This window comes from Amaranthus tricolor, chromosome 8, assembly GCF_026212465.1.
Source record: "Amaranthus tricolor cultivar Red isolate AtriRed21 chromosome 8, ASM2621246v1, whole genome shotgun sequence".
NCBI classification, from domain to species: domain Eukaryota; kingdom Viridiplantae; phylum Streptophyta; class Magnoliopsida; order Caryophyllales; family Amaranthaceae; genus Amaranthus; species Amaranthus tricolor.
In genome coordinates, this window is record NC_080054.1 from 26,554,489 (window position 1) to 26,577,991 (window position 23,503).

Genomic DNA, 23,503 nt, shown 5'->3' on the forward strand with positions numbered 1-23,503 from the left:
ACTCATAGTTTTGAGTATCACCATGGCCAAATGACATATCATCACTAATTACATAGTAGCAAATTCATCTATCTTTATTAGGGTTATAATTTATTATGTTGATGTTGGTAGTAGGACTACTAAATATCTTTTCATATTCTAATAAAAAATTACTCTACTCTATTAAATTTACACTTTTTATATTTAATTCGTACCAGTAAAATTATTCAATTTATATATTAAAATCTAATACCCACGACTCTAATTCATTATTATTACATTTTATATTCTCTCGTATTTTTAAATAAAACAAATTTATTAAAAGGGAAACAATTATTATTTATTTGGTCTTGAAAACCACCCATTGCAACTTGCGAGTGAGTCACTACTCACTATTACAACTACAATTTGTTAAGGGTACTATGGAAGTGTAGCTTTATCATCATTCATTCAAAAATAAAAATATGAAAAACACAAAAGGAATGGTCCAATAAATTAATTATATTCTTTGCTTTAAAAATGGTAATTGTAATTTTGTAATGCAAACTGTTGCACTATCCAATATCCATCGTTAATTCATTCCGTCAGGAGCAGTTGTCCAACCGTTAACATCACATTCATATCGCATCACTCAACAAGTAAAGAACAACTTATAAGTCTAAAGTTGGATTTTTTTTTTATCTTTTAGTCATTTTGGGTGCTGATAAAGCATAATTTTGAGATGGGTTTTTAGTTTTCTTGAGAGATCTGTGTTGAAGCTGCGCAAAAATGGAGCCTCCAACTGGGTTTTGGGCTTCTTTATGGCACTTTTTATGCTTTCTTCCATTTTTCATTGGTCTTCTTCTTCTGGGCACAATCAAAGGTTTGTTGTCTTTATTTTCTTTTCTTTACATAATTCTTGTACTACTCCATGTTGTTTTCATGTTAATAATTCTGCATTTTTACACTTTTTTGGGGTTACTGTTGTATTATATCTGTTGCTACTAATGCTCATTCAATAATTTCCTAATTTTTGTTGATTTGTAATGTTGTTTTGTTATTTTTTGTGGATTTTTGAATTATTTGGCTGTTTTCTTTACCCTTAATTGCTGTATTCATGCAAAGAATGTTTGGATAACGCTTAGGAAAGGAAATGAAAGGAAAAGATAGTATAGAAAGGGCAGGGGAGAGGAGGGGTCGGTTGATTGATGCATATTTCTTTTGAATCTTTTCAATGTCGGAAAGATTTGTTTAGTATAAAATGTAAAGGGGTTCTTTCTCCAATTTACTTCTCTTCATTTTCCTCCATTTTCCTTCCATCTTCTTTGGTATCTAAGTAAAGAAGTAAAGAGTTATATTTGTTGTTATGGTAGGCTTTAGAGGTGTCAAGTTACCTTTTATATTGTACTAGTATTTAGTAGTGGAAGATATACTATTTAGTTTAGGATTGTGAAAGTTAAGATTTAAGAAAAGTATGTTAGTTCCTGATTGATTGGAGGATGATGTCGGATCAATGTATGTTGCTTTGTAGCACATGTGGGGTTTGAGAGGTGAAAGGGCTAGTGCAGAAGTGCCCGTGGTTCAATCTTCATAAGTGTGTTCAAAAGTTACGGGAACACTAATGTAGGTATGTTGCTTGAGATAATATTGCTCAAGTTATGGAAAAATAGTTAAGATGGTTTTTCTCAGTTGTAGATGTTGCTCAGTTGTAAGAATGTTACTGCATTTTGTTGTGAGATCATGGTTTGTTGTGTAGTACTTGGCGTTAGTAAATTCTGATTCTTCTTTGGTTTGGGATGTTCTTCCAGAAATTTTTTATCTCAACCATCAATTTTTTTGTTTTTTTAAATCTCATGTGCGTATCCTGTTTGGTGAGTGCTTATTCTCCAATCTTTTTAACAATATTTTGTACAAATAGGGACTTTTCCGTTCTTTTTCTTTACCTGTTCCTTAGTTACATCTCCTTTATCTCTAGACTTGGCCTTATCAGTATGGAGCCTATTGTCAATCTGGGAACGTTATTTGGATAGAGGGGTAATAAGATAGTTTGGATGATAGTCATGATCTTTTTCGTTACTTGTTCTTTTTGTATATGATGTAACACTCTGACCCCTCAGACCACCGGTGAGTACCCATGGAAACTGTAGACTGGTCCCACTGATCAACACAAGTCTTTTCAACGCACTTTGACCTCACTCGTGCGCAACCCCGAAAACTTCCTAGGAGGTCCCCTATCCTAAGATTGCTCCCCACCAAGCACGCTTAACTATGCAGTTCTTAGCAAATGGACTCTCTGGAAAAGAAAATGCACCTTGTTGATATAGGTAGTCCATCAATCATTGTTGATATAGGTACAAATTGTTCTATTATCTTGGCCATATTTTTGAGAATCAGCAGCTCTGCCTTCCTTTACTAGTCTGAGCTATACATGATCTTGACTTAACAAACATGTTTCCAGTCTAAATACACTATTCGTTTCCATTTCAATCTGTAATTACTTCTCTGTTTGATTTTACAGAATTAATTATTCAAGTCAATTCTTATCATTAGATGTGTTCACAAATAATATATCGACTTTGAAGATAATAACCTATGTGCCATTTATCAGATGAAATGGCCCGACACGTTTTCTTGAACGTAACATGCGATTTGGCTTTGTGAGTACTAAATTAAAATGTTTTTGCAGGAACTTTATTTTGCCCTTTAGTATGCTTATTGATGACAGTAGGGAACAGTGCAATTATCTTGGGACTTTGGCCAGCACACCTGTTTTGGACATATTATTGCATTTTGAGGTGCTTTTCTGAAATCTGAACATAGAATTCAATTTTCATATTTGTCTATTTTTTGAGTGACATTTTGTTTCACATTTGTACTATTTACCTGCTTTCATTTTCTGTTTAATGCCAGAGCAAAGCAAGTAGGACCTGTTTTGAAGCTTGTGTTGTGCCCTTTTATCTTCGTTGTTTTGATTCTCTGGCCTATAGTTGGCATTGTTGCAAGTGTAATAGGAGGAGCAACATATGGCTTTCTTTCACCAGTATTTGCTACTTTTGACGCTGTTGGAGAAGGAAAGGAAAATGAATTTTATCATAGTGTCTATGTACGTAATGCCTTTTTTTTTTTTTTTGTGTTTCTCTTGTTCGAAATCCTAAACCCACTTCTGAAAATATGTAAGAAAATGCAAATTCAGAAATTTAATGGCAACATGTAGCATTCTTCTAGTATTTTAATTTAGCAAGTTCAAAAATGCTTTCACTTATCTTGCAGGATGGAACTTGGAGTACTGTTATGGGTTGCTTCACTATTATCAGAGATTTCAACGATGTTTGTTTTCATTCATATTTCTCTATTATGGATGAGCTGCGAGCTCGTGGTCCTCCAGATGCAAAATATTACGAGATTAGGTTTGTGTTGGCTTTCAAAGATTTTATTGTTGTCAAACACTTTGTGATTTTTAAGCTTTTGGATGGCTAGCCATGTCAGTTTATGTTGCTTTATCCTCATTGTAACATATAGATTTTGGTACGAAATTTAGCCTTTTCTTGTCTGGACCATCATGCATACAACAACAGGTATCTGTTTGTTGCAAGTAGAGGTGTTCAAAACTAGTCCGATGACCCGATATTCATCCGACCTTAAAACCGAACCCGATTTGACCCGACTTAATAATGGATTTACCATTATGTATAAATCAATGTGGACACAAGATCCGATTTTGAACCGACCCGTAATATCTGTTCCGAAATCTACCCAATGACCCAAAAGAACACCTTTAGTTGCAAGTCGTCTTTTTAATCCCTTTTCTTGAGATGCTTTGTTAAGAGGTGAAGTTCGTTGTCTTGATTATAGTTAACTTTTCCATAAGATTTTTGAATTGTTAAGGTACTACTTTGCAGAATAATTCATTTTCCTGGAGCTATTGTGGCTGGTGCTCTTGGTCTTTTGATTGATGTGCCTGTTATCTCACTTCTCGCGTTGTTCAAAAGCCCATACATGCTCTTCAAGGGGTGGAAGCGTCTACTAGATGACATGATTGGACGAGAAGGTCCTTTTCTTGAGACGATATGTGTCCCTTTTGCTGGTCTTGCTATTCTCCTCTGGCCATTGGCTGTTGTTGGGGCAGTTTTGGGTTCCATGGTTTCCAGTGTCGTCCTAGGTGCTTATGCAGGGGTGGTGGCTTATCAGGTTCACTTTTAGAAAACTCTTACAATTTTTATATGTTTGTTAAGGGTCTAATATAGTATATGCTTGAAGGCTGAAACCTTGAACATTATGCAGAATTTGTTTTGTTTTAAGGATGGATTTGAGCTTTGACATACAAAACTATTTGTTGCATGTTTGTTTTTTTTTTTTAATGGAAAAATTACCAGGAATAATACAATCTTTTGCTTATTTCCCTACAATAATACCAATTTTTGATTAACCATGAATAATACCAACTTAGGGGGTGTTTCCCTAACATGTTAAAAATCAAACTATAGGAGATTATATTAAAAAAAATTGATAAATTAGTTAATAAACTAAAGTTGGTATTATTTAGGAAAAAACCCCCTAAGTTGGTGTTATTCATGATTAATCAAAAGTTGGTATTATTGTAGAGAAATTAACAAAAGGTTGTATTATTTAATCCCATCACGTTTTTCTCAAATATTCTGAGATATATTTTTTTCTAAGTGTAGGAATTCTCCCTCCTGATGGGGCTTCGGTTTGTGCTTGCTGCACTGGCCATTTATGACGAGTACAGCAATGACGTCCTTGATATGCCGGAGGGAACTTGTTTTCCGAGGTCATTTTTCTCATGATTATCTTTAGTCAGTTATGCACAGTTAGCTTTTGGGTTTTTAAAAATATATTGCATTGATAGGCCTTCTTACCGGAAGAAGGATCCGTCATCACAGACTCCCTTCAGAGCTCCTTCTTTCTCAAGACCTAATTCTTTCCAAAAGGTTCCTTCTCAAAATAGATCCGTAAAGCGTCCGATGGTCGACCTAAAGCCAATTGAGGTATAACATATTCTTAAAAATCATTTGTATCGAGCTGAGGGACTATTTGTCCACGTCCTCCTTTATGGGTAAGGGTTGCCGACTTGTCGTCTTTCTTCCCTCCCCAGACCCTGGTCATAATTCCTATGAGCAGGATACACTGGGTACAATGATGATGATGATGATGATGATGAGTTTCAATACAACCTATCGTTAATTTCCCAACAATAATACCAACTTTTGATTAACCATGAATAACACCAATTTAGGGGTTTTTTCCTACGATAATATCAACTTTAGTTTATGAGCTAATTTACCAATATTTTTTGTCATATAATATCTTATAGTTTGATTTTTAACATGTTATGGATATTTTAGGGAAACACTCTCCTAAGTTGGTATTATTCATGGTTAGTTAATCAAAAGTTGGTATTATTGTAGGGAAATAAGCAAAAGGTTGTATTATTCCTGGTAATTTTTTCTTTTTTAATTAGTCTTTGTAATTGCAACCCGTGCAGCTACTAGCTGACGTGTTTAAAGAATGTCATCGCCATGGTGAAGTACTTCTCTCCGAAGGGATAATATCCGTAAAGGACATAGAAGATGCTAAGTCCGGTAAAGACAACCAGGGTGTCATCAGCATTGGTTTGCCTGCTTACTCCATCTTACAAATGCTTATATACTCGGCAAAAGCTGATTCTAACGGCCTCCTGTTAAGTAAGTCGTGCTTCTGTTTATGTCTTTGTATTCGAAAGCGTGTGAATCTTGGGCGCCATGGCGTTTATTTGCTTTTACTTGGGTGTGCAGGTGATAACACGACTGAAATAACTAGCACAAATCGGCCAAAGGATACGTTCTTTGACTGGTTTTTGAACCCACTTTTGATCCTGAAGGAACAGATCAAAGCAGAAAACCTGTCTCCTGCATTGGAAGATTACCTTGGTAAATTAGTATTACTGAGTGGAGATCCCAAGAGACTTCAAAGTTTTTGCCCTGAAAACATCCCTGAATACGAAAACAAAAGAGCAGAGCTCGAGGCATTGGCTCGAAGGTAATATGTTTTGTTGCATTATATTTCGGTAGTAAAATGAATCGTTAATCGCTTTGTTGATTAGGTTAGTTGATGCTTGCTTTTCCATCCACGTAAAAGTTTAGGGTACGTTTTGTAGATGACTTTTTCATCAGCACCTTTTGCATACAACACTTTGGCCTGTCAAACGTCCAAAAAAAAGTGTTCGGTAAGCCAAAACCCAAAGCGATACCTCCGGGGCAATTTTTTATTGACTTTTGGCTTTGTGAGTTGTGACCCACTTTTTCTCTACAATCATCAACAAATAATTTTTACCAAACATCTTCATAATATTTCGCTTAAATAGTGTTGGGTTATTAGCCAATACGTTCAGTTGGTCAAACTAGCCAACTGTCATTTGCCAAACAACCAAACAACCAAACAACCAATACCATAGGTGATTTTAATATTTTTCCAAGGTTGAATCCTTCTCGATCTTTCGGGTTATTTTACATTCCAGCAATGACTACTTTGGAAGTCCTATGAATGACCTTTTTTAGCGAATCTAACTTTTTTCTTGGAAAATATTGAAGGCTTCGTGGGATCACAAAATCAATCTCGAGATATCCAACATTTAGACGCCGTTTTGAAGCTCTCACCAAACTCTTACTAGAAAATATTGGGAAGAAGAGTGGCAAAGAGTATTCTAACAATGGATTTGGATTTGGATCTGGATCAGCTCCAAGGACAAGAAGTAGCATAGTTCGATTCTTGAGTGAAAAATCTTTCAAACGAAATAAAAGTGATAATAGTTCTGATAGTGACTCGCGTAATCCCTTTGATAAAGATATTGAAATACAATGATTTGGAAACTATGGAAGTTCATCGTGTATATAAGTGTTGTATATTGCAATTGCAACTCCAGATATTTGAGATTTTGAGCTTTGATGATGTAAAATTGTATTTGCTGAACGATAATTGATCAATTAGTTGAAGTTTCAAAATTCTTTTTGTTGGAATATTTGTTTCCAATACAGAGCATTACAACAATAATTAGGGTTCTTGATGCAAAATCGGTCTCTTCAATAATAACCATTTGACTTGATCACGATCTCTTCAAATTTGATTACAAACATTTATCGTCGATCTGTTTGAGAAGATTTATTGAAAACTTTATGCAAAATACATTGCATGTTTATACTAAGAGTACATTTTATAGAAAAATGTCATATTCGATAAAATAGCAGTTTAAGTAGTATTTAATAGTGCATCTGATTATTTTCAAAATATTGCAACTTTTAGTGTTTCAAAATAAAAAGTTTCTTTAACTCTTATAATATAACTTTAATTTTCAACACCTATATAAAAGATTAATTTCTGCTCTCTATTTTTAATCTATTCCCCCAATAAAAAATATAATATAATTACTTATTTTAAAGATAAAATCCAATTGCTTAAAGATTAGTTTCTTTAATCCTTAGGGTGTTTAACACAGCGGACTTATAAGATTTTATTATAAGGCTGTTTGGATAAAAAAAATCATTTTTTATTTGTTATGTTAGAAACTTAAAAAAAAATAAAAATAAAACTCCCACCATTAATTACCAGCCTCTTCCAAGACTTTAATTATCTCTTGGACGTTTTAAAATTTTTTATATATAATTTTCTATTCCCAAACTCTTTAAACAACCCATTAGATTATTTGAGGCTTTGAGCAGAACAGTAGTTAGTAGACGAAGGGAACCTTCAAAATTCCATAAAAATGGCTCCGAAGAAGAAGCAACAGCAGCAGAAAAGCAATAAAAAACCTCAATCATCATCATCATCAAAAGGTCCGAAGCTGCAAATTTCGGTAGAGAACGAGGAGAGATTGCGTCGCTTGCTACTCAACAATACTACAAATACTTCTACTGTCCGACCCGTACCTGAAGATTCACTCTCCAAAGCACAGAAAGCCAAAAAGCTCAAATCCATTTACGAACACCTCTCTTGCGAAGGCTTTACTGATGATCAGATTGAGCAGGCTCTTTCTGCTCTTAAGGTTTTCATTTTTTTTTTCTTCTAATTTTGATCATCAAATGTATTTTCTTTAATTGTTACATTGTCTTATACTATGCTCTTACATGTTTTGGGAAATTTTATTTGAATGTATTAATCCGGGACCAGAAAATTACACTAAAATTTTTTAGGCTGCTTATTTTACCTTTTATGAAATTTTTTGGCCTAAAGAAGTAGATTAAACTAAAGCAAATGTAATGTTAATTGATACTCTCCCTGGCAATGAGAATCATTTGTAATGTAAATTTTCACGAAATGTACATGTCATTCCCATATTCCCATGTTGATGAAACTCGTGATCATATAAAAAATTGTTCCTAATTTTCCATTACCACCTAATATTACCTCTCCAAATAATAATAAATTGTAATGAATTTTGTGAAAAAATGAGACGATTTAAGTAGAACTAGCATGACCATTAAAAATATAAAAAGATTTTCATTCCAAAATTACACTAAATTTTTCAGTACCAACGTCTCACACAAACATAGCTGAGGTTTATCTCAATGTAGATTTTATTAATAGTAACTTTTTATAGTTTTAATTATACATCATTAGAAATACCAATGATTCGTCAAGCGTCATATAGCATGTAGAATCAAACGAGATATTTAGAAATGGAGGAAGTATCCCTTCACTTAGGCCTGTGCGATCAGTCACGTTGGACATGCCTAGTTCCGCCGCTGGTTTTGCCCTTGGTTTTTAGTTATTGTGAATGACAAACATTTAAAAGGAGTGGAGAAGGTGAGAATCAATACTTGCAGAACCCGTGTTAAGAGTTCAACCAAGTAGTTTAGACTTCATGTATTGTGCTAGCATCTTCTTACTGAATTTTCCTCTTAATAATGTCACATTGAATTATCTTATTTTAATTTTTTTCCAAATCTTTGTAGCTACTGTGTAAGCAGCCCGGGAGGACTGGGTATGCAGTGGCTAGATGTTGTGAAAGATGGACTGCATTACTTAGGATTGGGTATGTAGTGGGATACTTCTATAGACTATATGTTATGTAAGAGTTGCTTCACTTATGTTTTTGTGCTCAACCCCTACATAGCCTTACTTTATTCGGCTAATATTTTAACAAGAGTGAAATAAATCTTAGTGGATCTTTACTTAAGCCATAACCATTGAGACTTGACACAATCGCCAAGGTGACAAAATTTGAAATGTGACAAAAATCATTTGTTTACACTGCAATGATTTGAACTATTTTTTCTATTGCATCTCCATTGAGTTACCTCATAGAAGTACTTTACCTATCATACTCTTTAGCTACTCTTCAGATAGGCGTTCAAGCACAATGTATGTTTTAAACTTTGAACAAATGGTCAGTAGCAGCAACAATGCCAATGTCTTTATTCATGCAGATAGGTGACAAACATGCTTCTCCGTTCTTTTAGTTTTGGTGTTTTCAAAGTTCATAATCTACATATAAGTTTAAACTCCATATATCTTTGACCTCATTCAACCACTTCTAATGTCTTTCCTTTCTAGCACTCCAACTTCCTCGAGGAGATATATTATGTCTCGCACAAGGTCAAACTATGTAGCCCATTTCCCTTCATTTTATGCACTGGAATTCCAACCTTCCGCCACGCATTCTTATCCAAATTCTATATCTGAGGGCTGAGAGCGTTCAAACACATTCAATTCTAATATACGTATCTCTAGTAAACCCGTCTTTTAAGACGATTCTTCTTATTATATATCCATATATATTGTAGTAGCGTAGTTCTAACAATGACCTATAAAATGTACCTTTCAATCCTTATGGTAGAAAATTAAAATGAATGGAGAAGAATTCATGTAGACGACCATTGGAAATGATATATTGGTTCATGTAGCTGACCTCAATCTTTTGCGATTAAGGCTCTGACATTGTTGTTGTTGTTCAATTCTCACGGGTATTTTTATCGTCACTCAACTTGCTGCAAGTTAACCTACCGTAATCATGTGAGATAAAATTTAGTCAATATCTTCATTCCTCTTAGGAACCTTCCTAAGGTACATTGATAACACTTAATTCTGAGCATCTCCTTATTAGGCACTCCTTAAATTGACACTTCTGAGACGATATGGAATCTAGACACCAACGTAACATCTATCCCATTCAGTCTCACCCGCTAATGCAATAACAACTAAAAAATGGACATCACTGTATGAAGAATTACTAAAATTTTTGATCTTTGTAAATTATGATGGTTTTCTAATTTGAAGTATTTGGAAAAGAATTTTTTGCTGGTCAACGATAGCTCATAGATGGTTGGTTGTTTGCACTTTTGAAATAATATAATTATGGACGAATGTCATTTTGAAAGAAATGTAGAATACGCAGATACATTCCACATGAATTGAACTTTGTGTAATGTCTTTTTTTTTCTCCCAACTATGAGTAGAAAATATTTGTAATAAAAAAAATTGAAGAATATTATTGGTTTCCTCATTCCTGCTACATTTAGCTTCTTGGTTACACTTACAGAATTCCCTTTCTATGAACTTTTGAGATTATAAAACTGGACATTTATGATAACAAACTCTAACTTAATGCTCCATTGCTTAAATCAGCTCTAACCAACTATCTGAATGAAAAGTAACAATACACATATTTACACACATTTGCGTAATTGTTTCTTCATTTTTAGTTCAGCTCAATAGCTTCCTGTATCTAGCAAATACTGCTAAGCAAGTATGCAATAATAAATCATAATCATTGAAAGTGCTAATTTCTTGTCATTTAATATCATCTGTAGAATTATATGAAGATGAATAATTTTAAGTTCATTCTAAACCTAATTTAAGCAATTTTTGAATTATCATAACTGGATAGTAGACACTTAAACCTAGTATAGAAATTGAAATGCCATTAATTTTTATAATATTGAACGTTCTTATAACAAAAACTATGTGCCTTCAGCAAGGCTAACCTAATTAGGTTGCAAATTTGCTTTCTGCATTTGTTTTTACATCTAAACAAAATTGCTGCGACAACTGTGACCTAGTCCGCAATAAATGCATCCGTTCCCACAACACCACGACCGTTACCAAACAACAATCTAAACCGTAATTTTGCACCATGATGCAGCTTTCTGGAACTTTTTTGGATAATCATTGTGCTGATCTAACATTTATTTTTCAGTAAAGTTACAATGCTCATTGATCAATGACGTGCCCATTTTATTGACCTAATTTCTTCTAGAAACATTTTGATTGAAACCTTGTAAAATTGAGCAGTCGGGTGACTTAATTTTATTTACATTGCATTCTCTTTATTGTTTCCAATGTAAAAATACAAATTGTAAGTAGTGCATATTATACTGAGATATAAGAGCTACAACAAGAAGCAACCTTGGTTTTCTAAATGTCAAATTGAGCGACCTACAGGCTATAGATAACAATGAATTTTCTGTGGTTTTTAAATATTTTATTCGCATGTACACATTTGAGTTATCCCTTTTCTGTGATTGCTGTTATCTTTTTATGGATAAGGTTGCAGGCATTGCATGTGTCACTGGAAACTGGGGCATGGTGTGAAGTTTTATTATGATTTTTCCATTAGAAGAATGTAATCTCATTTACCCTTTTCTTATATGGTAGATTTGAGGTGAGAGAACGTAATGCAGAGGAAGATATTGAATAATATAGATGCATTGTGATAATCTAGACAAGAAATTGTTTACTTTGCTGAATGCTGAGTGCTAACAGTTTACTTTCATGTGTAATACTAATTAGTGCTCCCTCTAATTTGCTAATTTATACGACTCATTTAATTTTGACCTCGTGTAGGATGCTGCAACTTTTGAAGTTGCATTGGACTGGTTGTGCTTAAATTTATCTCGAACTGAGCTACCAGTCAAGTTCCGAGATGCGTCATCTCTTCATACAGGTGGTAATCTTAAACAATATTCATATGAAAATATTAACAAAGTAAAATTTTTGATTAGTGGCCGGTTAAATTTTTGGGTATTTTAGTTTGGTGTGTTTTTATTGACATAGATCAATTATTGGTATCTTCTGTCAGGAGGGTCTATCAGTGTGCTATCTACTGCCCAAGAAAATTGGACTCACCCAGCTGATACATCACTTAGATCTGAGGATGAAGTTTGCCGATTTTCTGTCATAACGAAAGGCCACCATGATGATGATTCTTTTGTTTTACATGAGCCCTCCCAAGCTGATTGGATTCGTCAATACATGGAGAGAGAGGATGAGGTAGGATATTTGCACAATTACTACCACTTTTGAAATAATGGAATTTAGATGCTAGGGATGTATATTAATAGACGAAGAGAATTACTGCACTGATAAAAAAGTATGAGAATCGTAAGTAACAAAGACAGGATATCAAGTACAGTTGGTAAAAGGGAATTTAGTTAAAGTCAAAATAGCTTTACTTTGAAGTTTAGCACTTTTTTTAAAACATCAAAAGGTATTACTGAACTGGTGGTGGAAGCCCAAGTATCTCATCCTGTGTTTTGAGTAATTGAGCATTGATGGTTGTTAGGCTCCCTTGTTAAGCTCTAATGTACGTAAGGTAATTGTGTCTATCCCATGTTGCTTTCATGACGTCACATGGCAAGCTGACTTGAGAGATGAGATCTTTAAGTACAATAATATTTACAGATATCCTATTGTTTAGTGTTGTACTTTATTGCCTTTGCAGATGGAATCTGAAACTTGGGAAGATATGTTCTCAGATGAAGGAGCTAACAAGAAGGTATTTGTGTTCTTTTGTCCATGGAACTCATATCCTGACAGTTCAGACTTCGATATCTTGTATCTATCATTGTTTCTATTTTAAGTTGAAAGAAGTTGAGTATTCCTTGATGAGTTGAAAGAGGATACTCTAGTTTAAGATTAGCACTAGTCACTGAAAGATCCCTTTGATGTGTAAGTTTCTATGTGAGAAGGGCTGATGAGGTGAAGGAATAGTCTTGACTCTTGAGTGGATCAAAGCAGCTCATGGTCATAAATATTTATATAGAATGTTTGCAATCCCTTGGCGTATGTAGAGTTGTCTAGTTGATATTTCTCTATGTTTTACATATAGCTGTTGCTTTTTTTGAAAAAAATTTTGCATCATTACTGATTAAGGTCTGTATGAAGTATGAACTTAAACAGAGGTTAAAAATTAGGGTTTTATTGAGGGTGTGTGGCTTTATATGCCTTGTGAAGTGTTTCCTTGGCTGGAGTATTTCTTTCCTGAAAAAGTGGTCTTACTTGCACAACATGATCTCTTTTTCTTTATGATCTCTAACAAAAGGTTACCTTCTATAAAAAGTGGAAATAGTTACTATTTTAATGAATAAAAATTCCCTTTTTAGGTTGCTGAACCAAGGCCGTATGATTTGATTTTTGAAGATTACCAATCTGCACGTTTGGAAGCTGTTGCTGCTAAGGAGAAAGGGGACAAGAAAGGCCAGGAAGCAGCTAGTAATAGAATCCGCATGCTCAAGCAGGAGATATCTTCCTTAGGTTGAACTCAAGTGCTTTGATATTCTTTCAAAGTTCTTAAACATGCATATTTATCTAAGACATATAATATTTTTGAAGCAGGGGAATCTGATAGACTCATGTCTGATATTAGCAATATGAAGGCACCTTGCTCTGTGGACGACAAACAAAACTATAGTACGGATGCCATGGATGATTCATCAATTTGTAAAGTGGACATGGAGCATTGCTCCAAGGATGAGGTCACAGTTAAAAACATTCTTGTTGATAAGGTGGCAGCTGTAGAAGAGGAATCTGAAGACACGGAGCTTGGTAATTTTTTTATGGAAGATGATTCAAGTAATGTAGCCTTACCCCCTGAAGTCTTGATGATTCAGAGTAAAGCAAGGACAAGAGCTTTTCCAACTAGCAAGGATTTGGAAAAATTAGAGGGCATTTGGAAGAAGGTACTTTAATTTGTGTTGCATGAATTTGTTTTCTGCACCCTATCTTTCTCATTATCATGTATGCTTATTATTAGGGACCAATGAGATATCATCACCTAAAACAATAACTCTGTAAGAATCAAATAAAGTAAGTTAATAGATGGTTTGAGCTTATTGTTCATATAGCATAATCCAACAAATTCGTATGCAAATTAATTTTACCAAGTGGGTTACCTTGTGTCAATCATCTATGAAAACCATTGGTCACTCCCTGTGGATCTTTGATAGCAGAAGTATCTATTTGTTGCCAGGTCTTGTCATTCAATGTTTTGTTGTTGCCTTGGACATTGCATGGTTGTGTATTTGGGTAGTAATCGCTTTTAAATATTATTGGAAACTAGAAGTTGTCTTTCTTTTTCCTTTTTTTGGGGAAGGATTCATACTCAATTATCTAGCTCTTGCCTTTCTTCTTGGAAAAGACATTCTGTAACATGTCTTTAGAAATGCCTTAGCTACTTTGTATAGAGTATTATTAGAATATCAACCTAGGTCCTAGATACATCATTATCCAAGTCATGCATAATTATGAATCAAAACTATTTATGGAAACTATATGACTCATTGTTCAATCAATATTTTTATAACTTGCTACTTTTTCATGAACGGACAAGAAAAATCTATAATAAGTACATTTTTATTGGTATTGTAAAAAATATGTTCCATAATGCTTGTATTAACGATCGCAAAACCTGTCAATGCATACGGTTTTCCATTTATCAAGACCTATATATTGGTTGTGGTAACCTCAAAAACATTTACGACAATGCAATAATGTGGCTGATATTTTGTACTATGGCAGCGGGTGCACAATAGTGTTACCGCAAATGTGTTTGTTGACAGTAATGTCTTTAAGATGAATAGGTTACTATATCTACAAAAGGGGTTCTGTTGGAAAAGAAGAGGATACATTAATGGTGGTAAGATGGGCATATTTTAATGAAAAAGATTAGTCTAATAATAATAAACAAGGTTTCTTTACTGAGAAAAAAGGGGTAATGTAAAACTATAGTGAATCGCTATTGATATAACTTAATGAATTCACGTTTGGTTTATTCACCTTTTACTAAACATTACTTGGTTATATTCTATCTCACAGGGTTGGCCTAAATATTCTCCTTTTATTTGGTTTTAGGTCGGGTAATTTTATTTTGAAACGATTTTGGAAGATATATGGATGAGTTTAGAACCTTTCAAATTCATTTTTCCTGAATTGTATCAATCATCATCCAACTATGGAGCTCCTATTTGTGACTTTTTTTAACGTGAGAAATAATCAAATGTCATGGAATCTTTCTTTCTTTATACACCATCCGCTAGAAAGGGATCTTAATTCAGTGTCCGAACTTCTTTTTTTACTTCTTCAAATTCTAACACTTGGATTTGGTTCCCTGACCATCAAAAGGTTTACTTGTGCCTCATTCTATTCATTCTTCGTTTCTCCTTCTCCAACATCTTCTTTCCTTTTATCAGCCAAATTGATTTGGAGAGCAAAAGACCCTTCTTTGTTTGGTTACTCTTGGGGATGCTCAATACGATGGAGAATTCAGTCTACGAGACCTAAAAGTATTTGAATCCACATAGATGCATTATGTGTTTGAAGGATGGAGAAAATAATGATCATGCTTGGACTAGGATTTTAAGATTGGAGGAGAAGAGTTGGTTGCTCCAAAAAGAATTGGGGATTTCATATTTACTAATTTCCGTGGCTTTTGTGGCAATAGAGACCTCAAGAAACTATGGATGTGTTATGCAATTCAATGGTCAATGTTGTTGAAAAGAAACGGCGAATTTTTAACAATAATGCAAAACTTTTAGCCTCGTTATGAACTATGGCCAATGGCCTCTTTCAACGTTGTTCTCTAAATGAGCTATGTAGAGGAGAAGGAAACATAATAATGTAGTTCGATAGCTGAACTATCCAGGGATCTCTAAATTCTTTAATTTATTATTGAAGTTTCTTCATTAATAAGAATTTTCTTTATCATAATACAGAATCTTCTGGAAGTCTCTTTACAGGCTACAGCTGCATATTTTTACATGACTGTCTTGTTTACATTTTACAGGGCGATTCACCAAGGATTCCTAAAGCTCTCCTTCATCAACTGTGCCAAAGATCAGGCTGGGACCTTCCAAAATTTGACAAAGTGGGTAAGAAAGGAAGTGGTTTCAGTTATAGTGTTAGCGTGTTGCGTAAGTCTACAGGGAGGGGTAAGAGCAGAAAAGCTGGTGGTTTGATGACTTTGCAGCTCCCTGGGCCGGTTGAAGTTTTTGAATCTGTGGAGGTAGTGTCTCTTGCCATGTTTCTAAGTATATGACTGAATGTTTTTGTTGAATTGGTCCACAATAAAAAACAGGTTGCTTTATATATATGTATGTGTTCCTTAATGTCATCATGAAATAACTACCTTCTTTTGTCTTTGAGATGATGATGTGTGATGTTCAATCTTTCTTTCTACTTATCCAAAAAGAAAAAGAACATAAGAGGGAGCCTTGTAAAGGTGAATTGGCTGGCTCTTGTGTGAGTTTTTATCGAATTAAGAAAGCATAAGTAATAAGACTTTATTGAACAAGAATCTTGCTGTTAGTACCTTGGGGTCTAGGGGTAAGTTGTTGGTTCCGTGTGATGGTGTCGTTCTAAAATATGATTCTTTCTTCTGTGGTTTTGAGAAAATCTCCTTTTCCACAACTTGAAACATTAATGTAAAGATAGATTTCAAAGTTGTAAATGAAAAATTATAATTGTAAATTATTAGATTCAACATATGATTGCAATTAGTAGGATCTTATGATCCTAGAATCCGATTCCATTCACCCCATCAATCTCAAAAAGGATCTCGATCCTAATAACCAGTCCTACGAGGCCACAACATCATGTTAGCATAGTGTGAAGATGCAGTAAATGTCATGATTGCGGTAACGACGCAGTGATGCAGTAATAGCACCAATGCGGTTGTTGTACCGCCAAATATCGGCCGGAATAATGGGGTTTTTCTTATCCCGGCCTAAAACGCGGTTTCTTTACACGTTGACAGCGCGGGTATTATCGATTTAGCTTTGACACTTCTCTTTACATCAGTTACTAATTGTCTCACAACTCCAATTATTTAGCCCCTTTTTTACTATTTGTTTTTAACAGCAGATGGAAGAGGAAGATGGTGGTAATAATCAAAGGTAGTTGTGGTTACAGTGTGTGTGGTAGTGTGAGATAGTAAGAGAGTAAGATTGCATTGGAGAGAGGGACAAAATTAGAAAGGCAGTGGCGGCAAAAAATGAAAATGTTGTTGCATTAAAAGAGAGCTGTTACTAAATCCAGAAACAGCTAAAGATCATTACATTCTGTTGTTGCTAATTAATGAAATGTAGGGGCCCATGGGGGGATATCATGTACTGTTTCCGATTTCTTATCAAAATCACAATTATAAAAATTTACAGGAAACAGTAATTACCAATGATAGCAATTTCAAATAGTCTGTAATGATTTAGATTGCATCATGCTTATTCCATGTCATCAAATAATGTGCATAATTATAAGTTTTGGTCAGTGGAAACTAAAGTCCCTTGAGTTGAGTGGTGTATCTTTCATTGTTCTATTGTTCCAGGAAGCACAAAATAGAGTAGCTGCTTTCGCCCTTCGCCACTTGTTTCCTGATATACCAGTTCAGTTTCTGATTACAGAGCCATATGCTACACTTGTTAGTAAATGGCAAGAAGGTAAATATATATTGCAGTTTTTGAAATGCATTTATTAGAGTTCAATCCAACATATTTTTATTTAAACATTTGTGCTAACAGGGGAATCGTCTAACATGATTGATAACGCTCTGGAAGATCGAAGATCTGGTTTTGTGGATTCATTATTAAATGCTGATTCTTCGGTAAAGATTAATTTAGGTGATGTTGGTGATAGCTTGAATGAAAATGAGGCTTCTGAGTTGTTCGATGAGCAATTTTCTGCTGCTGGTTTCCATGGTACGTGAACTGAAATAGTTGTCATTAATCTCTCAGTGAAGTCCCACTGGTTTCAGTGTGACATAATTCGCTAGCTAAATCACGATTCGCTCTAATTTGCGCAAGAGTAGCCCAAAGCCGACCATAATTCGCTTTTTTCGATTCGTGATTCGCTTGGAAGATTAGCGAATCATGTGACACTGGTTTCAAATAAACTTTCTTAAGCCCCTTAAATCTTGGGAAATATGATCGAAATTGAAAGTTAGAGCGTGCAGAAGTTCCCTACAATTTAAGGATTTGGCTAGGGGCACCACCATGTATCCCTCATGAATAGCTACATGCTCAATATAGTGCAAATCAAATACTTCATCGTTTTTCTTAGTTGCAATATTGTGTTTCTACTCTTCTACTTTTAATATCATTGGTGATTTATAGTTTAAAGTGAATCCATCAGAAAATACGTAGTTAAATTTCATTTTGTTAGATTCATCTTAATATATGTTTCAACATATCAACTTTGTAACGTTTTTACATATTTGATCACTGAGGATATTATCGGTTAAAATTTAGTTTGCTAAATGTAAAAAGAGAAACTTTGTAATACACCAATAGAAATTTACGTAAGCGGTAAGTAAAAGATGTTTTTTTTCAAGGTGTTTTGAAGAACAAATCGCTGCCAAAGCCAATCCTTTTGAGTAATGAGCCTCTTGACTTGAGTTCCATTAACATGGTCCCATTAATGTAAAAATAACAAAAGGTGTCAATATTAGTTTTAAGACAACGGGAAATCGAAAGTGACCGAGGAGTTATAGATACATTCAACTATGTGAATATCTTATTCTATGTGCTGCAAACTTAATGAATGAATTATGTTCCATCAGAAGAGTTTCTTGTAGTGTGATTTCTTTATTTATTCTCTTATAGTTAAAGGTGCTCAGTAGATTGTTGTTTATGATTTATTTTTGGTTTACCCTGTATGGATCTTGCAGGGAATAACTCTTTGGTAGAAAAGGAATGCTCACTATTAAGACAAGAACTAGAAAAAAAAAGAAAAACATCAAGATACAAGGTCTGCATCTTATAATTGATTTGTTTATACTTTCTCTTCTGGTTTAAAAAAAGTTGTCTTCAGTTGAGATAAAAGTGGTTTGAATTCTGTATTTTTTGAGGTCTGGTTTGATGTGATTTAAAGTTTTATATATATTTTTCTAATTATATAATGCTAAATTGCTAATACATCAGACAACATATTATCATGAGAACATATTATTCCTTTCAATTGGAATTTTCTAATAATTTTCATTAGATTAGCTTTTATCGAATGTGTGATTGAATATATTAATGGAAAGAAGTTTTTGAAATAATATCTATTATTCAGATTTCGCCTTAATCTTTCTGCTTATGGATGAATCATTATGTTGTTTTGGCTTGATGTGATTTGAACAAAATTAAGGAGGAGAGAATAAGCATTAGCCAAGTATGCTGAACTTAAAAAGCCTACTTAAAATTTAGAAGGGTTAGTCAGTCTAAAGTAGTGTACACTTTTACAAGATCTACAAATTTGTGACATGCGTGTGTTTTCTGTTGTTGTCATGAGCATCTTTGAGGTATTATACCACCATTCTTTTCTGTTTGCTGGTATAAAGCTCTTCTTTCTCCTCTCTATTACAGTAATCGAGATCCAGTTTTTTTACCTTAATAAGGCTCTTTGAATTTTGCACGCAGAGCATGTTGGAAGCCAGATCAATGCTTCCAATTGCTAAAACAAAGGATGAAATATTGCAGTCATTGAAACAGAACAATGTCATTGTTGTTTGTGGGGAAACAGGTTCTGGGAAGACTACTCAGGTAACTGAAACTGATTCGACTGACATCTTGTTTGATAATTTTACTGATCTGTATTTTCATCTCTTATTAGCTTGTCTTGTCGTAAGAATGTAGTAGCCTTGAACACTGTTTTATTTTATCTAATTCATAATTTGTAGGTCCCACAATATATATTGGATGACATTATTATGGCTGGCCGTGGAGGACATTGCAACATAGTGTGTACACAACCTCGACGAATTGCAGTGAGTATCCATCCGCTAAAGTATTTGTCCTGTGTTTTAGCATAAAGACGTTGTAAGTAATGATTTCTCAAATGCACTTTAGAATCCTTCTAGTGCTATCAAGATTCAGGTCCAATGGCCATTTCAATGATATTTTGAGTCCTTGTGCTAGGTCTTAAAAAAGGCCCCAAAAACAAAATGAGAATAGATACACATTTATAATTAGGAAACATTTATTTTATAAATTCATCATTAGGTAACCGTGCAACTCTTTAGTGATTAATAATACTTTAACCTACAGCTATTATTGAGAAAATAAAAAGAATTTCAAGCTTTGCTTTAAAATTGTACTATAAGTAGTTTGATATTCAATTTAATTCACATAAAATAAAAGCACAATAAAAATAAAGAAGAAACACAAGTTTTCTATTTTTGTACCTTAAATTAATCATAAGATGAATCAACCAACTTTTTAAGTTCTCACTTGGGATGTCCATGAGTTCACGACTCTTTTGGACCCGTTCTTGACCCGACTCTAATTTTAGGATCTAGGTCTCATTTATTTAGGTCTAATGGGTCTAGTTCAAGGTTCCACTAAAAAATAAATTTGCATGGGTTTGGGTTTGGATTTAATGGATCTAGAGTCTAAACCCAATCTAGATGCGACATAGACTTGACCCAAACCAGAACCCACCCATGACCAATTTCAGATCGATTTGGATTGAACCCATGTTAGACCTATATCCAACCCATAAACCTATTTTAGACTAAGTTAATGGTGGACGTATAAGTTAATAATTAAGCCAAGACATAATTAGGACTCTAGACCCATCAAACCAAACGACTTAACAACAATAATTCCAAAACCTTAACCTCAAAAGATTGATGTTGACTACATGAACAAATATATCATTTTCAGTGGTCGTCCACATAAATTCTCCTTTTCCATTCATTTCGATTTTTTACCATCTTAACCTGTAAGTTTAAATCCTTCATACCCCTTCCTGCCCAACAAGTCGTCTTCAATTGCCCTCTTTTTAAGTCCCTCGATTTCCAATTTTCTTTGTCGGTTCACTAATGTCCCATGTTTGCACATGACCAAACCATATTAAACAATTATCCTTCATTTTTTCTTTAATATTTAAGACTCCAAAACCCTTTGTTATGTCTTCGTTTTTATTCTATTCCTCAAGGTATGCCCACTCATCCAACTAAGCATTCTCATTTCCACTACTCGCATCTTCTTATTATGATCCTTTCAACACATTCTGATCCATATAACTGGTCTAATAGACGCCTTATTAAATTCATAATCATGGGACATGACTTTTACTTAGCTTGTTGTCACTAACTTGCCGCTCACTGTTCTCCATTATCCGAGCTTGGGACTGAAAGGTAGTAATCGCTTATAGGCGGAGTTTCAGACTTTATGTGTCACCTATACGGTCTTGCTCCACAAAATTCGAAATGAAAAATAAGTGATTTTTTCCATTTTCGAACAAAAATGAAAAGAATACATATCAATCAAAATATACCTTGCACGAAAGATTATATAGTTTATACAAGATTAAGGGGATGCGTTGTTGCCCTTTGTTTTTTGGCATTTGAAATAAAGTGTTAATTGAGAGAAACAAAATGAAAACGAAAGGATTTGCACCTTGACTTTGAATTCAACATCTCACACATTTTACCACTTAGATATATGTCTATACATGCTAGTTTCAATAACAATTGTTTTTTTAGTTTCAAAAATCTGAAAACTTGCACATTGCATGGGGACATTTATTTATCATTATGATGAGTTGAGTATATTGTTGTGTCCCTCTATCATGTATCAATTTTAGGTGCATTTCGGCAAATTTTCAGTGGCCTAACAGAAGTTAGGCTTTGGGGCAGGTTGCTTACCTTGCTGTCCCTTGGGTATTGGTTACAAAATGAAATGTTATTTTATCGCTTGTCTTCTTGGTGGTGCATCTTTCAAATTTGAATAAGTTTTTGAGGGCATATGCAAAACAAAGGTTTACAGAAGTACCCTTGCTTGGGTGTTGTGTTAGTGTTGAGGATGGAAATAAATGTCATAATATTCTATGTGAATCTACTGAATCAAGTTGGAGATGAAGGCTCTCTCCAAGTGAGTGTTTCAACCACCTACGTTTAATTTCCTAAGCAATAAACCAATTTCAATGATTAAGTGCGAACGGCTCAAATAGAGATGTGAAACTAGAATATTATGCGATCAAGATGTCCCACTACAGTTCAAGATTCTTCTTCATTGCAATGAGACTAGCACTACTATACATAGTGATGACAAAAATGAAAAATGACATGAAGAATTGGAATCTGCAAGAGCATATGACAGTATTTTGCAATGAACGTAGGAGGAGAGGACATGTGGACAATCATTTTGGATATGATTTCTTAGTTTTTGTATATATAATATAAGTAGGACCAATGAACATTAATCTTTGTTGCTAATGATCTCTCGTGTTTGTTTATTTTGGTTTATGTAGCCAGTTCTATGTTTTGGGATTAAGACTTTGGCATTGTTATTGTTAATTATTGTGTTGTAGAGTGGAAATCTCATGCATTTGATATCATAGGCAATTTCTGTTGCTGAAAGGGTCGCTGATGAGAGATGCGAACCTGCACCTGGTGTAGATGGATCGTTGATTGGTTACCAAGTTCGCCTAGATAGTGCAAGGTGCTCTTTTCTCCATTCTTCTTTCAGATAGTTAAAAATGTCTGCTATTATCTGTACATATTTAAGTGAGAGGTTCTGTCCAATCTTGATTTACCATCTTGATTCTTTCATACTTTTCTTTCCTCTTTCTTCAGCGAACAAAACAGCCTGAGTTGTATATCCTTCTGATATTGATCATTGTGTGTATTTTGTATGCCTTATTAAAACAGTTAATCCTTTGTGTTTAAAATCAAGAGAGTTCAATCCCATTTGCGTTATTGTAAGTCTTCCTATTTTAATAGATACATAGTGTTGAGGCATGTTGAACTACTAGTATATGAAAGTTCAAGTATGGCTACGTTTGATTGACATCATCTAGTGATAAGACAAATACAATTAGCAATCAACTTCTACTAATTATTGTTAGAAAAAAAGCTCATTTGTGATCAAGCATATAGATGCAATGAAGTTAAGATTAGTTCTTGAAATTATTGCATTTTTCAATAAAGCTGGTCTTCCATTTAGACGTTCAATGGTCAAAGCTCACTAATTTTGACCATTAAGTTGTGAAAAATATGTAGTGATGTTGATATAAGTATGCTTTTGAAACAATTGATAAATTTATTTTTGTTATATCTATTACTTGGACATGATGATGGAAAGTTTTGTTTATAGTTGAACAACTTGATCCAAAGGTCAAACGAATCATTCATTTTTGCTTTGTTTCCTGTTCATTTTACTCTTTGCAGGCATGATGGAACTAAACTCCTTTTCTGTACAACTGGAATTCTTTTGCGGCAAATTGTGGTACAAGTGCAACTGCTGTAGTTGATAACTGCTTAAAAGTTTTAACTGGCAATTTTCCTTATTTTTATTCA

General features: G+C 34.1%; 2 protein-coding genes across 6 annotated transcripts in view; both read left to right on the plus strand.

Moving 5' to 3' along the window:
- Positions 1 to 362: 362 nt before the first annotated feature.
- Positions 363 to 6,971, plus strand: LOC130821168 (uncharacterized membrane protein At3g27390-like). Its single transcript, XM_057686837.1, has 10 exons — positions 363 to 841; positions 2,645 to 2,753; positions 2,869 to 3,061; positions 3,229 to 3,365; positions 3,858 to 4,146; positions 4,641 to 4,747; positions 4,826 to 4,964; positions 5,462 to 5,660; positions 5,751 to 5,994; positions 6,546 to 6,971. Exons 1-10 carry the CDS (start codon positions 748 to 750, stop codon positions 6,814 to 6,816), a joined length of 1,782 nt encoding a protein of 593 aa, XP_057542820.1. The 5' UTR covers positions 363 to 747; the 3' UTR covers positions 6,817 to 6,971.
- Positions 6,972 to 7,625: 654 nt separating this feature from the next.
- Positions 7,626 to 23,503, plus strand: part of LOC130821169 (DExH-box ATP-dependent RNA helicase DExH7, chloroplastic) — a 39,620-nt gene continuing 23,742 nt past the window's right edge. For all 5 annotated transcript variants that reach the window (XR_009045301.1, XR_009045300.1, XR_009045299.1 and 2 more), the window contains exons 1-14: positions 7,626 to 7,993; positions 11,794 to 11,893; positions 12,029 to 12,219; positions 12,671 to 12,724; positions 13,332 to 13,482; positions 13,564 to 13,907; positions 16,010 to 16,228; positions 17,546 to 17,657; positions 17,739 to 17,915; positions 18,884 to 18,963; positions 19,620 to 19,742; positions 19,880 to 19,966; positions 22,546 to 22,646; positions 23,375 to 23,432. Coding sequence is in view for 1 of the 5 variants with exons in the window: in XM_057686838.1 (XP_057542821.1) it covers positions 7,715 to 7,993; positions 11,794 to 11,893; positions 12,029 to 12,219; positions 12,671 to 12,724; positions 13,332 to 13,482; positions 13,564 to 13,907; positions 16,010 to 16,228; positions 17,546 to 17,657; positions 17,739 to 17,915; positions 18,884 to 18,963; positions 19,620 to 19,742; positions 19,880 to 19,966; positions 22,546 to 22,646; positions 23,375 to 23,432 (2,076 nt within the window). In the remaining 4 variants the exon portion in view is untranslated. The remainder of the gene's footprint in view (positions 7,994 to 11,793; positions 11,894 to 12,028; positions 12,220 to 12,670; positions 12,725 to 13,331; positions 13,483 to 13,563; positions 13,908 to 16,009; positions 16,229 to 17,545; positions 17,658 to 17,738; positions 17,916 to 18,883; positions 18,964 to 19,619; positions 19,743 to 19,879; positions 19,967 to 22,545; positions 22,647 to 23,374; positions 23,433 to 23,503) is intronic.